At 38.5% G+C, this 18,621-nt stretch overlaps 1 protein-coding gene across 1 annotated transcript; it reads left to right on the plus strand.

The window, feature by feature from the left end:
- The first annotated feature begins 12,604 nt into the window (after positions 1-12,604).
- Positions 12,605-15,518, plus strand: LOC110768686 (indole-3-acetic acid-amido synthetase GH3.17-like). The gene is made up of 5 exons (XM_021972519.2): positions 12,605-12,808; positions 12,988-13,356; positions 13,451-13,552; positions 13,671-14,515; positions 14,768-15,518. The coding sequence occupies exons 2-5, from the start codon at positions 13,055-13,057 to the stop codon at positions 15,352-15,354; spliced, it is 1,836 nt and encodes a 611-aa protein (XP_021828211.2). The 5' UTR covers positions 12,605-12,808; positions 12,988-13,054; the 3' UTR covers positions 15,355-15,518.
- Positions 15,519-18,621: the final 3,103 nt, after the last annotated feature.

Below are 18,621 nucleotides of genomic sequence, written 5' to 3' on the forward strand. Positions count from 1 at the left end.
CTTCATACATCTTTCTAGAAGTGGGGAAGCTCTTGGAGAAGCATTAGAAGTGGAGAAGCACTTGGAGAAGCCTTGGACACCACAAGAACTTCAGAAAAAGGGTTTTTCTACTCTTATTGTATTCATTATGTTTTCTCATTTCTGTTCAAGTCTCTTTTCCATTATGAGTAGCTAAATCCATAACTAGGGCTTCGATGTAACCTAACATGAATATTCTGGGTTTATAAGTTTGGAGTTTCAAGTTTGATTCATGATTCATGTTCTTATTCATTATGCTTATAAGTTAACATGCTTGTTTGAATGATTGATCACCATTAGAACTTGTTTGTTAACTATCTTGGTTTGAATTAAGAGTATACACCATGCTTTAATTTGAATTGAACTATGAATAGGAAGAGTATGTATGGACATTCGACAACAGGGATTAGATACATACTTGGTTGTTTAAAATGTTCTTCTATGCTTAATGGGTTCCTAATGCTTAATTTTAGGTTAGACAACAAATGATCAAATTAGGGAATTAGGAACACAAGGTTAGGACCAAACACCATGGCCTAATCATACTTTAGCTAGAATCAATCTTTGAATCTGAATTAGACTTGTTACTTGAATCTTTATAACCCAGAATTGAATTGTTATGGTGATTCGAATGCCCTAGTCTTAAAATCTGTTTTCCAACTCTTAAAACCACTCTTTGTTACATTTGTTTACTTGTTTTTGTTTGCAATTTCATTTTGCTTCTTTTGTTCAACAATCACAACCACTCTTGTTTTAAATTATGTTTTAGACATAACCTCCTACTTTCTTGAATTTGGTAATCTAAGTACATAACTAGTTTTAACTTCTCAGTCTTCGTGGGTACGACCTCGTACTTGTCTTGCTATACTACTAATTGCCCCGTACAATTGCGAGTTAACATAATATTAACAACAGAAAGCAAGTAAAGATATTGAAAGTGCATTACAGGAAAAAATAAGTTGCTCCGTGGGAGGCTTTGTTTTGGTGTTGAACCCTTTGAATGTAGCTCGAGTCTTGTATTTATAGGAAGAGTCTATGGAGGAGTAATCGAGGCTAAAAATCTGCATGGTGGAGCCTGATTGGAGCAAGTGGGCAGTCCAATCGACATTTGGGATCGTGAAGTATGGTGGTGTGACCCCAGAAATCCCGGTGAATCTCGGTCGCCGCTCTTGATCGTGGGTTCTGAGCTTCTGGCCGTGGAGACGCATTTATGGCCTGGATAGCTGGTGAACCAATATCTCAGGCTGTCAGAATTTTTGTGAGAATGTCCACGTCTAATCACTCTGATCCTCATCACCAAATCCTGACTTCAGTCACTTCCCACCTTCCCTCATGCATTAAATGCTTCTTTGTGGCCAATGGGTTTGCTGCATTAAACAGGCACTACTTCATTAAATGAAGCCTGGGACCCTGCTGTCACGTGATGATTTGCCTTTAATGCCTTGACCGCGATTTTGTTCTGCCTTGGCCTCGGCCTGCGCTTGAGGCCGAGATGATCATGCCTTAGCATTTCTTCTTTTATCTTTAGGAAGGCGAAGTACCCTGGCGAAACGTTGCGTTTCAGTTTTTACGAACAAGTGCCAGGGCCGAGAGAAGGGGCTCCTTCGGCCAGCTTATGGCCGTGATTTATCAGGCACAAACAAAAATTATTATAAACAATAAAAATATATATGGTAGTACAAATTGAGAATAATATTATGTGAATTATTTTTCAAGGGTATTTTTGCTTATTTCTGTTTTGAAAAAATATTTTTAAAAATGTATAATTTAACAAATGAAAAATTCTATTGTTTTTTAAAAGATAAAACTATATTTTATCTCCTTTCTTTTTTCCTTTTTCTTTTCTCCTTTTTCTCCTTTTCTTTCTTTCTTCCTCTTTTCTTCTTCTTTCCTTCCCAGACTCGTTCCTTTTTCTTTCCTTCTTCCTCTTCTCTACTTTCTCTTCTCTTCTTCCTTCCCTCTTTTTTGTTGGCGAGTCCTATTCTATTTGGGTTTTATTTATTTTTCCTTTGTGTAGATATTATGTAATTAGGATTCCACTTATTTCCTAATTAAACCCTACTAGGGTTTGTAACCTGTATTATAAATACCTCCTTTCGGAGAATGAAATAGATCTGAAAATATTCTACCATATTGTTTGACTTGGCATCAGAGCCGACTTTCTGGTGACCTGTGTGTGTTGTGCCCACCCGTGTTCTACTGTGTGCCCTAATTTCTTTTAGGGTTCTTGTGTTTGTGCCTTTGCCGTGTTCCGCTGTGTGCTCTGTCGTGTTCGTGCCTCTACTGTGTTCGTGCATCTGCTTCTACTGTGTTTGTGCCTCTGTTGTCTTCGTACATCTGCCATATTTGTGTCTGTGCTGTGTTCTGTTGTATACTCTGCGTGATTTGTTGAGTTTCTGCTACAATCATGGGTGATAATTCCATTGTTGGTGCTGCTGCTGCTTCTGCAAATTTGCGTGTTTCTGACTCTATTCCAGGTACTGGCTCTAATACTTGGATAATTGACACTGGTGCTTCTGATCATATGACTTACGATGCTAAATTTTTTGATGAGTTGTCTAGTAACACCCGTAACCCATACATAACTAGTGCTAATGGCTTGCCCTCTCCAATTATTGGCGAGGGCACCATTTCTCTCACCCCAACTCTGTCCTTGTCTCATGCGTTATTAGTTCCCAATATCCATTGTAACTTGTTATCTGTTGGTCGCTTACTTGATACACTTAATGCTTCTGCTACTTTCTATCCTACCCATTGCTCTTTTCAGGATCTTAGGACTCACGAGATGATTGGGCATGGTAAACGGATAGGGGGGTTATATTATTTGACGTTGCCTTCTGCACCAGTTCGTGATCGTGTCGTTAATACTGTTCAAAGTTGCAGTGTCAAAGACAAACAACAAATTTGGTTATGGCATCGTCACTTGGGACACCCGTCATTTGGCTACCTTAAGCGTTTGTTTCCATCTTTATTCCGCTCCTGTGATGAGTCCAGTTTTAAGTGTGAGACATGTATTTTGGCCAAGAGCCATCGCACTGTATTTCCTTTAAGTGACAATAAAGCTGCAAAGCCTTTTGATTTAGTGCATTTTGATGTGTGGGGTCCGGCTCGCGTTACTTCGAACGGATTTCGTTGGTTCGTCACATTTATTGATGATTGTACCCGACTTACTTGGGTTTTCTTGCTGAAAAATAAACATGATGTTGTTTCCATCCTTCCAGAGTTTTGTACTATGGTGTCTACTCAATTTCATGCTCGGGTCAAAGTATTTCGGATAGACAACGGAGGTGAACATGTGAATAATACTTTAGCGTCTTTCTTCCGTACTCAAGGGATTATTCACCAAACGACAACCCCTTTTACTCCTCAACAAAATGGTGTGTCTGAAAGAAAGAACCGACACTTGCTTGAAGTTGCCCGCTCACTCATGTTGGATATGTATGTTCCCCATCACCTTTGGGGGCATGCTGTTCTGTCTGCTGCCTATTTGATTAATCGTACTCCTAGCCGGGTTCTTGATTTCAAGACTCCGCATGATGTGTTTGGTGACCATGTTTCCCTTGTCTCCGTTTCCAAGTTGCCCCCCAAAGTTTTTGGGTGTGTTGCTTATGTTCATGTCTACTCTCATCAACGGAGTAAACTTGATCCTTGTGCTCTGCGATGTGTCTTTATTGGTTATTCTTCTACTCATAAGGGTTATAAGTGTTATCATCCACCTACTCAGAAGGTACATGTCACTTTGGATGTCACATTTCATGAAGAAGTACCCTATTATGTGTCTCCCTCCTCTTCAACTCAGGGGGAGAGGGGGAGTGAATTGAAGAGTTTCGGAGTGAAAAATAAGGAAATTTTTCCAGAACAGGATGAAAACGACCGGTCGCCCATAGGAAGCGACAGGTCGCTCGCGTCGAGCTGGGACTACAGTAACGATACGAGGGAAGCGACCGGTCGCAGTGAGGAAACGACCGGTCGCGAACGAATCTGTCTGGATACGACCGGTCGTGTAGAAGTGGGCGACCGGTCGCTAATGAATCTGCTTGGAAGCGACCGGTCGCACATAGGAAGCGACCAGTCGCCCGCGTCGACGAGCGATAACAGTAACGATACGAGGGAAGCGACCGGTCGCGAGGAAAGCGACGACCGGTCGCCATACCAAAATTGTGGTTTTTTCGAGCCTCTCTCAGAAGGACATAACAGTGATATTGGCGACTCTCGTACAGATGAAATTGATAATATACCCCCCTCTGCCCTGCCATTGCCTCAATCAAGTTGTGATAATGAGGTACTTTCTAGTGATATGCCTACCTATTCTTTGCCCCCACGTACTACCCGTGGGAAACCTAAAGTACAATATTCTCCTGATATACATGCCAAGTCTAAATATCCCATTAACCATTATATGTCAACTCATCGTTTATCTAAGTCATATGCATCATATTTGTGTCAATTATCTAGTGTATGTGTGCCAACTAAGTTGCAGGATGCTCTATCTGATCAAAACTGGGTAGATGCAATGCATGTTGAGATGGAAGCCTTGAACAAGAATGCTACTTGGGAGTTAGTTCCTTTACCAAAAGGAAAAAAGGCAGTTGGGTGCAAATGGGTGTTTACTTTGAAGCACAAGGCTGATGGTTCCATTGACCGTTACAAGGCAAGATTGGTAGCAAAAGGGTATACTCAGACATATGGAGTGGATTACACAGAGACTTTTGCTCCGGTAGCTAAGCTCAACACTGTACGCGTACTTTTATCCTTAGCTGCTAACCGTGACTGGCCGCTGCTACAATTTGATGTCAAAAATGCATTCCTCCATGGTGATCTCAAGAAAGAAATATATATGGATCCTCCGCCAGGTATTCCTGTGACTTCTAAGGAGAGTGTGGTGTGCAAGCTACGGAAATCCTTGTATGGATTAAAGCAGTCTCCAAGAGCGTGGTTTGGAAGATTTGCTGCATCTATGAAGAAGTTTGGATATGTGCAAAGTAACTCTGATCATACTTTGTTTCTGAAGCGTCATAAAGGTAAATTGACGGCTTTAATTATTTATGTTGATGATATGATTGTGACTGGAGATGATCATGTAGAGATATAGAGACTTCAGAAGTATCTGGCTTCTGAGTTCGATATGAAATCATTGGGTGATTTAAAGTATTTTCTTGGGATTGAAGTTGCCAGATCTAAACATGGTATTTTTCTATCCCAAAGAAAGTATGTTTTGGATTTACTTGCAGAAACTGGAATGTTGGATTGTAAACCGATTGATACCCCTAGTGAGCAGAATCATAAGTTGGGGATATATCCCGATCAAGTTCCAACTGACAAAGAACGTTATCAACGACTTGTGGGGAAGTTGATTTATTTGGCTCATACTCGTCCAGATATTGCGTATGCTGTAAATATAGTGAGTCAGTTTATGCACTCTCCTAGTGTAGATCATATGGGGGCTGTGACTCGTATTTTAAGGTATCTGAAAGTAACTCCTGGCAAGGGGTTAATTTTCTCCAAGTATGGCCATACAAATGTAGAAGGGTATACAGATGCTGATTGGGCAGGTTCAGCCACAGATAGGCGTTCGACATCTGGGTATTTTATGTTTGTGGGTGGCAATCTTGTTACGTGGAGGAGCAAGAAACAAAAGGTGGTGTCTAGATCTAGTGCTGAGGCCGAGTATCGGGGAATGGCCCATGGTGTATCTGAGTTACTATGGTTGAGAAGATTGTTGAAAGACCTTGGGTTTGGGCCTAATAAACCCATGGAGTTATATTGTGACAATACGGCTGTGATTGCAATTGCTCATAATCCTGTACAACATGACCGTACAAAGCATGTGGAGGTTGATCGAAATTTTATTAAGGAAAAGTTGGATGCGGAGATTGTGTCCTTCCCCTTCATCCGTTCAGAGTATCAGTTAGCTGATGTTCTTACGAAAGCTGTTTCTACAAGTATCTTTCTCAACTCGCTTGACAAGTTGGGCATGCGTGACGTCTTTGCTCCAACTTGAGGGGGAGTGTTGGCGAGTCCTATTCTATTTGGGTTTTATTTATTTTTCCTTTGTGTAGATATTATGTAATTAGGATTCCACTTATTTCCTAATTAAACCCTACTAGGGTTTGTAACCTGTATTATAAATACCTCCTTTCGGAGAATGAAATAGATCTGAAAATATTCTACCATATTGTTTGACTTTTTTCACTCTAACTCCTCCTTCCTTCATGAATCCCATCAACCCACCTCTCCGGTTCCACTAATTAATGGTTGTGGTGGTTAGATTGGGTGGTGATGGTGGTTGAGCTGGGTATGTGGTGGCTGGTTTCTCTCATCTCTCCCTCTGCAACTCTCTCTCTCTCTCTCTCTCTCTCTCTCTCTCTCTTCCCTTTCCTTTCTTCTCCCTCTTTCTGATTCTTTCTCTTCTTCCTCTCTGTCTTTTTTGTTTTTTCTTCTTCCTCTCTATCTTTTTTTCTTAGTTGCAGATTTGTGTGATTATGAGTTTTTTTTTCCTTGAAATTTTGGGGCTGATTATGGTTGGAATGAGGAGATTTGATTGTTTTGCATATAATTTGATTTGGATTGTTTGCTCAAGTGACGGAGGAGAGTTGGCTTTGATTCGAAGAGACTGAAAACAAAAACGCCAAAAACGAAAACGACTTTCTGGCGTTTTCAACATTTATTCATACTTTCATTTTCATTCTCAGAAAACAATTTCGGCTTGTTTCTCAAAATAACCCACCGAACACGTTTTCACGTGAAAACAGAAAACAAAAACAGAAAATGGCCCTTGAAAATGATACCGAACGGGCCCTTATCATATTCACCTACAAAGCCACATAACAGTCAAACCTACCAATAAACAATTATTGAATATAGAAATGTGAATAAACAAGGCCATAAACAAATGCAGAGGTCTTGGACCACTAAGTATTGTCTGGAATCCAAAGCAGTTTGGTCTGACAAAAAAAGTGCTTTTTTTGTATGCTTTTCCAACAATACACCGACAAAAATGGACCTTTTATGCTTTTCCAACAACACACTGACAGAAATGGACCATGGACCACAAATATCACTCTCAAGCACACTTCAAAGCAAATCAAAGGTTTAAAAAAAAAAAAAAAACCACAAGCCCTTTACAACGAAACCAAAAAGCTAGAAGGAATAAAACCCCAAGCAACTTATAGTAACGAGGAGCACGACAGCCAGGGGGACAAAAACCCCACAACATCTCGACTTACAGTAACCCAGCCTTCTCTGTGCTTTCAATCGATGCGAAATGAGGATTAGGTTTCAATTTGGGGAATAAGTTTTGATTTTGGGGGGATATCGATTTGGGTGGGGGGCTCCGAACAATTTGGGGGGTATCTAGAAATCGATTTGGGGGTTTTTTTTTTTAATTAATGAGCGCCACATGTTGTTTGGGCCCGAAACCCATGGACATGAGATGCCGAAAATGCCCTTCAAAAATCGTCCAGCTAAACACCACATAGGCAGATAACAGATTTTCTGATGATCTTGCTTACGGAGGGGGCAAATTATAGGGTTTCCGTGAGGTTGAGTATGTACTAGTAAATGTCCCTAAAATCAGGTATAAACTTGAAAATGACCCTGTAGGTTGTGGGGTTTTATGTAGTTTGTCCTTTTATTTTTCAATTATTAAAATATGTAACGGATCACATTATTTTATTATGGATTTTTAGATTTATGTGGAAGTTCAAAAAGTATGTGTGTGAGCTGTGATCATGGGTCATACAAGTTTTGTTTTGGATTTGGGTCGTGAGTGTTGCTGTGTAGGGTTTGTGTGCTGGTGGGCTACCAGAGTTGGCTTCCTATTTGAAACCAATTGTTGGCTGGGTGGCTACATTAGAATAAAAGTTTGGACCCATGAAGCACTTCCATTCGAGTCAACCAAACCCAATTGTTTGACCCCAAAAAAAAAAAACCCAATTGAGATTTTCCCCAATTCTTTTTATTTTTTTCTGAAAATGAGAAAAAGTTGCTGTATCTTTTCCCATAGAATGCAAATATGGTGGCGAAAAAGGGGCTTTAAAGAGCCAATCCAACGTTATTTTTAATATTTTAGCATAAAGGAAATCCCATGGCCAATCTCAAACCAAATATTTTATATTTCAATCCCATGGCCATGCAAGTAGAAAGCCAATAAACTAATACTTTAAGCTTTATTGGTCACCCTTTCATCCCAATGAAAGGGCTTCCAATCCCATGGCCAATGCGCCACTTCCACTCTTACTCACAAAAAAAGACCTTTTGTTTTTTGATAGAGTGATACTAAACTATTTTAATGTACGGGAAGATGAATTAAATTCAAGTATAAGGAAACATGCATTCACAAAAGAGATTTTAATTCAAGCTCATGTGGGCTTTTGAAAAAATGTGCATGTGACATTATGTACCCAATTATGTAACTCTACGACCCTAAATTTGCATGATTGTGTCACTTTTTAATTATAAATCCATCTTTAACTATAATGCGCAAAAAATATTGATTTTTTTTTTATTAACCCTGAGGGAAAATAACTTGGAATTTAGCTAAAAGTTGGGAATTTAAGAGGAGAAATTGACAATTCCCTTGTTTGGCAACTTAAATTCGAAATTTATTAAATGACGCTTGGAAAAAATCGTGAAAATTGGAGTATCAAATTCCTGAGTTTAATTTCCACCAAAATAGGCGTCATTTCACAATTTCCCTAGTGTCATTTATAAAATTCGACATACATAAATCCAAACACTTGAATATTCAATTGCCAGAAATTGAAATGATGGAAATCTAAATTTCATCATTTTAGAATTCTATGTCATTTTCAATTCCTTCGTCAAAATGGAGGGTAATGAAATGGAAGTGTGATAGATTCCCACAAAAATGTTTGAATGTCAGAGAGGACGGCATTGACAATCACCGTCCCACCCATTAATATATGGGATGGGCCGCCCTGATCTCATGTGATCCATTTCCATGGATTGGTTTTTTTAAACTTACTCATGTTCTGGCCCAAAAAATAATAATTATAAATTATTTTTACATATATTATGCATGTATTAATTAATTATTAATATGATGTAATCTCCAACTTGGAGGTTTTTAATAATGGCTTAATGAGAGCCCTACTACGTGGTCTTGGATCTGCTGCTTTGCGTCAATGTCTTGCGCTTAAGATATTGAGAGTAAAATTCTGTCAAACCACTCAATGACGCAAGATTGAAAAATAATGTTGTGATGTAGGAAGGACTTGAGGCCGGCCCTCTTGCCTTCAGGCATATGATAAGGTTTTTGTAGTAATTCCACATCAAGATTAAACAAGGATTATAAGTTAAACAAGGATTAGGCTACATGTTCTGCCCCATTAATTTAGTCCCAACTTGCTAATCGATAAGGTTTTTCGGTTAGCTTTCGAGTCAATGGCGCGTATTTGCTGCATTAAACAGCCGACAAACATGTTTTTATTAGTGCTTAAGCAACACTTATGCAATTATGGCCTGCCTCAAATCGAAACTTCCTTCATTAACTTATGATAAAACAAACACGATTAAATATCTCTGGTGGAAAAGGTAGAGCTTGGTTTATATTAAGAACTTGAAAAAGGTGAAATTGTGTTTAGTTTTTGGAATCACATGCAATGATATGATATATATTTGACAATCTCTTTGCTTGGAAATGAAGAGATCAGAGATCGATGTACTCTTAGTTGTAATGTCAAACAAAATTCAACAAAAGAAAAATGTTGCTCTTGCAAAAAAAATTTTTGCATGAAATTAATTATGTGGGTTGGCTTTATTTTTTGGTTGGAGTAGAGATTCGAATACAGGATCTTAGATGTATGAGTAACTATGATTTAGGGTTAGAAAGAGAAGTATCACTATATTATAAACTCTAAACCCTAAATTGCTCTCAAATACTAGAGCTAGTAAGCCTTGTAATTTTTGGTTGGAGTAGAGATTCGAATACAAGATCTTAGATGTATGAGTAACTATGATTTAGGGTTAGAAAGAGAAGTATCACTATATTATAAACTCTAAACCCTAAATTGCTCTCAAATACTAGAGCTAGTAAGCCTTTTACAAATCACTTTTAGCATTAAAAAGAGAAGTATCACTGCACAAAGAGCTAAACACATCTTCAATTTTGCATATATAATGTGCATGATATTGATATAGGTAAATAGCTCACTGTGCTGTCATTGACTTGGTCATTAGAATAAATGGAGGTTGGTCAAACAATTGATAATATATGATGGGGAAAGTGGAGAGCGATCTCACTCTTCCTCCTCTGCTATAAAATCCCCCCCACCCTTTGCTCCTCTTCCCCTGCCCGTTTCAAGGGCAGTCTGTCCCCCCATAAGACACCTACTTTGTTTTATCTTAAACATGAAGACCTAAGAAAACCAAATCTAGCAAATCCCGATCAATATGTCCTAATATACTGATTAGCATTTATTTTATCATTTTTCCTTCCTCTCCAATCTGCGTACCGAACAACGGCTTCCTAATATTCAACGGCTTCCTCAATGTGCTTGCATGACGGCCTACTCTTTTACCTGAAGCAAAGCTCAACCTCAACTCAAGCTCATTTGGATTCACATATAACCCACCACAGCTAGCTAGTCTCATTGTGTGTGCAGTGTGCACATATCCCAATGAGCCACAAGCCAAAAAAATAAATAACCAATAAACTTGCTGACACACACAAACTGGTGTGTGCAAGTTAGTTACGTGACCAATTTCGTGAGAGGATGTTACAGAATAACGTTCTCTTGCGAAACTTATGTTGTAAGATATATACCTACTTTCGGTTCTGAAGCAAGGAAATCTAGAAGTTCAAATATTTTTTAGACTCTGTCGTCACATTGCTGCATCAAAAAAATACATGAATGGTGCTTGACAGTCACACGCTAGCTAGCCAGTCAGTTTGTTAAGGCCGTACATTAGTTGCGATAGGGCCAAAGCCAATATATGTGAAGTCGTGGGTGTTTCAAGATCAGAAAGGAATTTGCATTCCCTTTTTCTGGGCCTAACTTCTAAAGCAGCTAACTGTATCTCCTGCAAGTCTGCAAGTCTCCAACGTAGCCAGTTCATAATTTACAATAAATAAATAACTTCTCATTTTACCAAAAAAGGAAGAAGAAAAAAAGTTACAAAACCATCAATCCTGTATGGTGTTTTGTGTGTAAATTATCTGTATGTTATTGTTAATCTAGTTTTGACTTGATCCTTTTAAAAGAAAAGGACTTTTCTCTTCTTGGGACATGAGTGGAGCCTATGAAAGATTAGAATTTTAGCTGTATGCTGGGTTGTGTGCATGACAATAATTTACTCAAAACAGTACTCACTTTGTCCTCAGATCCTACAATTACCAGGTGGGTCAGATGCAAGCCAACACTTTCTTGACTGTATATGTAGTCCAGATGTTTATAATCCCAACATGGGGCTTTACTGGTTTGGATCCCGATAAATTTTGTTCCATTGGTTGTTCCAAAAAAAATTTGGTTATTTCAGAGTAGGGTCCTTGAAATGACATATGATTCACTACCCACTACCATTGCAGACATTGTCTGCCTATATATATATATATATATATATATATATAGTTATTCGCTCATTCGAACGTCTGCACGTTATTATCGTGCTGCTGCTAATCTCCCTCTCCTTCTCTTCAGAATTGAACTATTCATAATACACCTGATATGCCTGTGTTCATGGCAAAAACAGAACAGAGATGAAGAGGGTACATAGATTTTAATATTGTTATACAGTTGTAATATTTGAAATATTGTGACTTAAGCACTTCCTCCTAGTATTAGACTAGGAATGAGATATTGACTTGAGAAAACAATGAGGAAACAAAATCATTACCCTGAAAAGATTTCATTTTCTTTAGAGCCACAAAAGTCTTTATGTGGGTCAAGTATATGCCTGCTGGTGGAAACTTCCAAATCACCCTGTGGGCAGCTTCTGTTAGCTTGAAATCAGTTTATAGTATCAGCCAAAGAAAAAAACCCTCTTGTTTTGAAGCATAATCAGCCTCTCATGCAGATCATCATCTTTCATGAGTAAATGCCACCAAAATGATGTCTGCCAAAATTATCAAACCATGACTAAAATCTATCAGCCACCCTCTTGAAAAGATGTTTCCTGATACAATAATCTCTGTGTCTCTCAGCAGATAAAGCTGTAAAGTGAGCATCTGCATGATTGTTGTTCTGATTGGCATTGTCCTATTCTTCTTGCAGGGTCTTCTTGTTATATTTTATTCTCTTTTTGCTTAGAAAAAAAAAAAAATTTAATAATTAATTTATTATTTTTCATTCCATCTGTCTAATTAGACAATTAATAGCTAGGTCCTTGGCAGCACTGGCAGCAGTTGTGGTTGAATGCTTAAATGCAGACCAAGCTTATCTTAAGCATATATACAAGCTGTTGATTTGAGTTTGAAATTCTAAAAAATAATTATTTTATATAATTGGCTGTAGGAAAAAGAGGTAAAAATATTGAAGGTTGTTTTGACCGACCTTTTTTTATTATAAATATATTCACCAGCTTACCAGACAAGGCCACGTGTGTAGGACCTCCCCTAGCCTCAACTTCCCTTACATTTCCTTCTTTCTTATTTTAAAGATGTTTGAATATACACCATTTCCCAAAATCCCCTCCAGAATCTGTTATTTAATCGTTTCCCTCCACCCCCTCTTATCAGCTGTTGCACAGAAACACATTCAGACAGAAGCCTTGTATTATAAGACAATGGCTCATACAAATATGTAGCACTTTCTCTTCCTTTGTTCTTTAAGTATGTTCACTCTTCTTCTTCCCTTTTTCCCTTCTGCAAGGCAACTTTACAAATTATAAAATTCAGTTCAAAAGGAAGAGAGAGTCTGCCTTTCTAAAAGTTTCAAGGTCTTTTCTGATCAATCAGCCTGCAATTTCAATTAATTTTTCTTTTCCATTCTTTGCGTGTGTGCCAAACAGCTCTCAGTAAATGACATGTCCCAGAGCCACCTCTGAACCAAAGCTTGCATATTAATTCTCCTTCCAAATGTTGCCAAGGATGATTCCCAGCTATAATCCAAATGACAATGAACATGGTTTGAAGCTTTTGGAGGACCTGACAACAAATGCATGTGAAGTGCAGCAACAGGTGTTAGAAGAGATACTTACAAAAAATGCACAGACAGAATATCTCAGTGCCTTTCTCAATGGCCACTATGACAGGAAAGATTTCAAGAAGAAAGTTCCTGTTGTGAATTATGAAGATGTCAAGCCTTACATCGAGCGAATTGCAAATGGAGAGCCATCAGATATCATCTCAGCTCAAAAAATCACTGAGCTCCTCACAAGGCATGGAAAATATTGTTCACAACTCATATTCTATATAGTAAAAATACCATTTCTTTTTCATGAATTTTGTTCTAATTAGTTATCTCCCTTGCAGCTCTGGAACTTCTGGAGGGCAGCCTAAGATGATGCCTTCAACTGTTGAAGACTTGGACAGAAAGACATTCTTTTATAATCTTCTTGTGCCTGTGATGAACAAGTGAGAAGTTTAGTTTTTTTCTCCTTTTGTTGTGTCACATTAAAATTCATTGATGGTTCTATTTTAATGTAACAGTGAAAACAAGGCAACTGAGCAATTCTGTTATTCTGAATTTCAGGTATGTGGATGGCTTGGACCAAGGAAAAGGAATGTACCTCTTGTTTATCAAACCAGAAATTAGTACTCCTTCTGGGTTGGTGGCAAGGCCTGTCCTAACCAGCTACTACAAGAGCAGTAACTTCCGAAACCGGCCTTTCAACCGGTACAACATCTACACAAGCCCAGATGAGACCATCTTGTGTCTAGACAGCAAGCAGAGCATGTACTGCCAGTTACTCTGTGGTTTAGTTCAGAGGGATGAAGTCATGAGGGTTGGTGCGGTTTTCGCATCCGCTTTCCTAAGGGCTATCAAATTCTTAGAGGACCACTGGAAGGAGTTGTGCTCTAACATAGGATCAGGTCATATCAGTGATTGGATCACTGACCCCAGTTGCAGAAATGCTGTGTCCTTAGTTCTTAGCAAACCAAATCCAGATTTGGCCAATTTGATTGAGTATGAGTTTAATAACAAGTCATGGGAAGGTATAGTCAAGAGGCTTTGGCCTAGAACAAAGTACATTGAGGTTATAGTCACAGGGTCTATGGCTCAATATATCCCAACTCTTGAATTTTATTCTGGTGGACTGCCTTTGATTTCAACAATGTATGCTTCCTCTGAATGCTATTTTGGGATCAATTTCAACCCACTAAGCAAGCCACATGATGTTGCTTACACCCTCCTTCCTAACATGGCCTACTTTGAGTTCCTACCTGTGGAGAAACACCATGAAGAGGTAGCCCCTTGCAATGGTGTTTCTGATCAAAATTGCATAAAGGAGGAGGAAAAGGAAAATCTAGAAACAGTTGATCTAGTGGATGTGAAGCTTGGTCACTATTATGAACTTGTCGTCACAACGTTTACAGGTATTTTACTTCCTATTTTTAGATCTTACCCACATGCTTCATGTATTTTATGTTTTGTTTCTTAAGCAAAGAAAACCAACCTATCTCAAAGACTTGAACATTCAAAGAAATTTTTTACCTTTGTAACTACATTACCCAACTGTGAATTTACCATCCAACTTACCGGGTCATAGTTGATTAAACACATTATTCTCTGAAACACCAGACTCATTTGTCAGACTGTTTTGTTTATTTGTTTTTCCTTGTATGCAGGCCTATACAGGTACAGAGTTGGCGACATTCTAATGGTGACTGGTTTCCACAACAATGCTCCTCAGTTCAGATTTATGCACAGGAGAAATGTGGTTTTAAGCATTGACACTGACAAAACCAATGAAGAAGACCTTTTAAATGCAGTGACACAAGCAAAGCTCCTCCTGGATCCCCTTGGCTTCCTCCTGATTGAATACACAAGCTACGCAGACACTTCGTCAATCCCAGGCCATTATGTACTGTTTTGGGAGCTTAAAACCAAAGAAAAAAATGACCTCATAGAGCTTGACACTAATATAATGGAGCAATGCTGCTCCACAGTGGAAGAATCACTGGACTCTGTGTATAGGAGGTGCAGGAGAAAGGACAATTCAATTGGGCCACTAGAGATAAGAATTGTGAAGCATGGAGCTTTTGATGCACTCATGGATTTTTCTGTGTCTCAGGGCTCTTCTGTTAACCAATACAAGACACCCAGGTGCATTAAATCTGAGGAAGCCATTAAGATTTTGGATTCAAGGGTGGTGGGAAGATTTTTCAGTAAATCAACTCCTCTCTGGGAGCCATTTAGAATGGAGACTAAATAAATGACAAGAAAAAAAAACATGGTGAAATTTACTTTGGTCTTCTTTTAGACTATGGCATCGGCATTATGTGAGCCATCCAGGATTAATTTCCCTAGCATTGTACTAAGAACCATTTATGATTTGATTTGTAGAAGTTCTAATTTAATTCTGTGTTTTCCCTCTCATTGTGTATGTTGGATTTGGATTAAAATTAGAGTACTTTTAGACACTTCTGTCTCTGATTGTGAAACCACAAATCTGTCCCTTGTGTACTAAAGTTTGGTTAATAATTCATATGAAGCTTGCATGGCAGTGAAATTAGTGCAGTTTCAGGCATAACAAGTACTTCCATTGCTATAAGGGACTGGTACAAACACATGAGGAAAGTGATATATAAACATGCTAATTAAGTAGTCTAGGGAAACATTTAATGATTCACATGAAGAAAAGGAGATCAGACAATGGAGTTCAATTGTCGCTTTCGAACGCCATCGTTTTCCAGTAAATCAGGTGGATAAATATACATCAAGAAAATTAAAAATAACATGAAACAGAACATTTAGAGGATCAAACTGATACGCCCAATTTTTTTTTTATAAAGAAAAAAGAAAAAAAAAACTATAGATTAGCTTGCTTAAGTTGGCACCAGATGTGTTCTGTCATCTAATATTCTTACAAATATCTATATGGACATAAATTTGGCAGCTTAGCAGATTCAATCAGTGCTCTGCTCATTCAAGAATCAAGACAGCATCTAATTTCCTATTTTTTTCTTAATGGGAAAACTAATTTACATGTACTAATTTCTTCAGTTAAAAAACATGGACATAAATGGAAAGGGAAAACAACAGACATGGGCTTAGCCAAGTTGGCATCGGGTGGACATACTCTCCATTATGCACCTGAGTTCGAATCCCCCTCCCGTAGTTTAGTAAAATATTGTTTGTGTAAAAAAAAAATGGAAAGGGAAAGCAGTTGAGAATTCTTTTTACAGAATTCAATTATCATGGCGTTCCCAGGCTGTTCCTCCCATGCTAAAAGACAAGTAAATCGACATCCATATTCCATAGAATAAACCACTTAAATTCAATATAGCTAGCCTACTCTTGGAAAGGGTATGCATATTACATACACTACCAGAAGCAGAGGCACCAATACGAGTATGACCAATCGAATTGACGTCCACGTCCTCTTATAAGTTATTTTAAATCACAAAATAGGAGCCCCCTTCTCTTTTTTCTCCTTTTTTTTAAATAAAAAAAATGTATTAAAATAGTGGTGAAGGCAAAATAAGGCTAAAATGCAGCCACGCATGTGGGAAATTAGGCAGAGATTGGAAAAACGACCATGGAGATAGCCAAGGGGACAACGAGAGCAACCCAAGGAGACATAAGGAACTGTACAAGCAATGGGGGCATATAAGTCTGTATAAGCCAAGCCCTTTGGCTCTTTCTCTTACATTTAATGGGGAACATGTGGTGTTAACCACCACCAGCTCTACCCCATTTTGCAGCAGAGGAGGGAAGGGCCTGGACACTCTCATCTCACTCTCCTCTTCCCTTTGGTTATAAAGGCTCCACTCATTCATTTTTCTGTTCTTTCTTTTTCATTTCAAAGTTTCTGCTAGCTAAAACTATCAATTATTAGTCAATTGGTCTAATCTAGTGGAAAAGGTAACTTGCAGACTAGTGGTCTCAGGTTCGAATCTTCATGGCACCTTGGTAGTGTGTGTGTGTGAGAAATCTCATCCTCTTATAGTTTATACTATCGCTTGTATTTAAGAAAAAGAGTCATTAATTATTGAATTAAATATGGGGTGTTTTCTGTTTTGTTTTTTCTATTATTTATGAGGACAGTGTGGAGACACATTAATGAAATATGATGCAATCAATCTGTATGTACTATTTGTTTAGGCATAAATGGAAGGTTTAATTTACTTGACCTGTATTTTCTAACCTGGCATTTTATGGTCTTCGGCTTTCATGCATGCATTTTCGCATGGACAAGAGCAAGCTGACATGACATGACAACCTTTATTTTGTGTAACCCAATCCTGCCTGTCCTAAATACAGATCAAGTTAGGCATAAAGCAGTATGCAAATGTGGTGAATGGACATCTCTAAGAAAGAATATTGTTATTTGTAATGGAAGGAAGATTACAACAGTGATTGGATGTTTAAAATGGAAAGGACTGGAAGGAGACATTTTAGTCGACTGTCATGACTTAACGTGCAACAATTATCGATTGAGTGATGATATGAGTTTCAACATGAATCACACGTCAACTACCGACTCACAATCATGACGACTTAACGTGCAACAATCATCGATTGATTGACGATATGGATTTCAACATAAATCACACGTCAACTAAAGACTCACAATCATAACGACTTAACGTGCAATAATCAACGATTGATTGACGATATGGATTTCAACATAAATCACACGTCAACTAAAGACTCACAATCATAACGACTTAATGTGCAATAATCAACGATTGATTGACGATATGAATTTCAACATGAATCACACATCAATTAACGGCTCACAATCGCTCACACAGGCAAGCAGAGTAATCGTATTTTGTTAAAAAAGAGGTAGTAAGATGCATTAATGAATGTCTAAGGCAGAATGAGATGGATGTCACTGCCCCCCCACATATTGTGAATGAATGTGGTTGGCATTTGGCAGCTAGTAAAGAGAGAGGTCCATGAAGAAAGATCACAGCAGCCAGACACACGTGTGGTGGAGTGATGTTGGGATCCATTTTGGGAGAGAAGAGGACAAGGCTCTGTAGCTGTCTTTGACTCAAACCCCAGAAGGTTGTGCGTCCTTTTTATAGCCTTGCAACCCCACCACCCCTTCCCCCTTTGCCTTCATGGCAGAGCATGCAAATAGAATTGAGATTGGGACTTTTCCTGGCTGCTCTCTCTGGGGATAAGGTCATGTCATTTTGCCATGTTGAGAAAATGAAAGGACTATGAGCATGGGTCCTTCATGGTTCCACATATCATCTCACTTGTATAATTTGGTTGATAGTAAAGTATGTGATAAATAGGGATGGGGTTATGTCACTTCGATATAGGATTGAATTAGATTGACCAGGTTAAACCGTAAAATTTACAATCACACAAAAAATACTAGTGTTTATAAGTTCATTCAACTCAATTCGAATGAGGTTATAATGAGCGGTTATAATGCGGAAGGAATGTCCCATGTTGGGCTTGAACTTGGATTTGAACTTCCATGTTGGGCTCGGGTTAGGCCTTTGCCAATCATTAAGCC

Source organism: Prunus avium, chromosome 1 (assembly GCF_965620075.1).
Source record: "Prunus avium chromosome 1, drPruAviu1.hap1.1, whole genome shotgun sequence".
NCBI lineage: Eukaryota > Viridiplantae > Streptophyta > Magnoliopsida > Rosales > Rosaceae > Prunus > Prunus avium.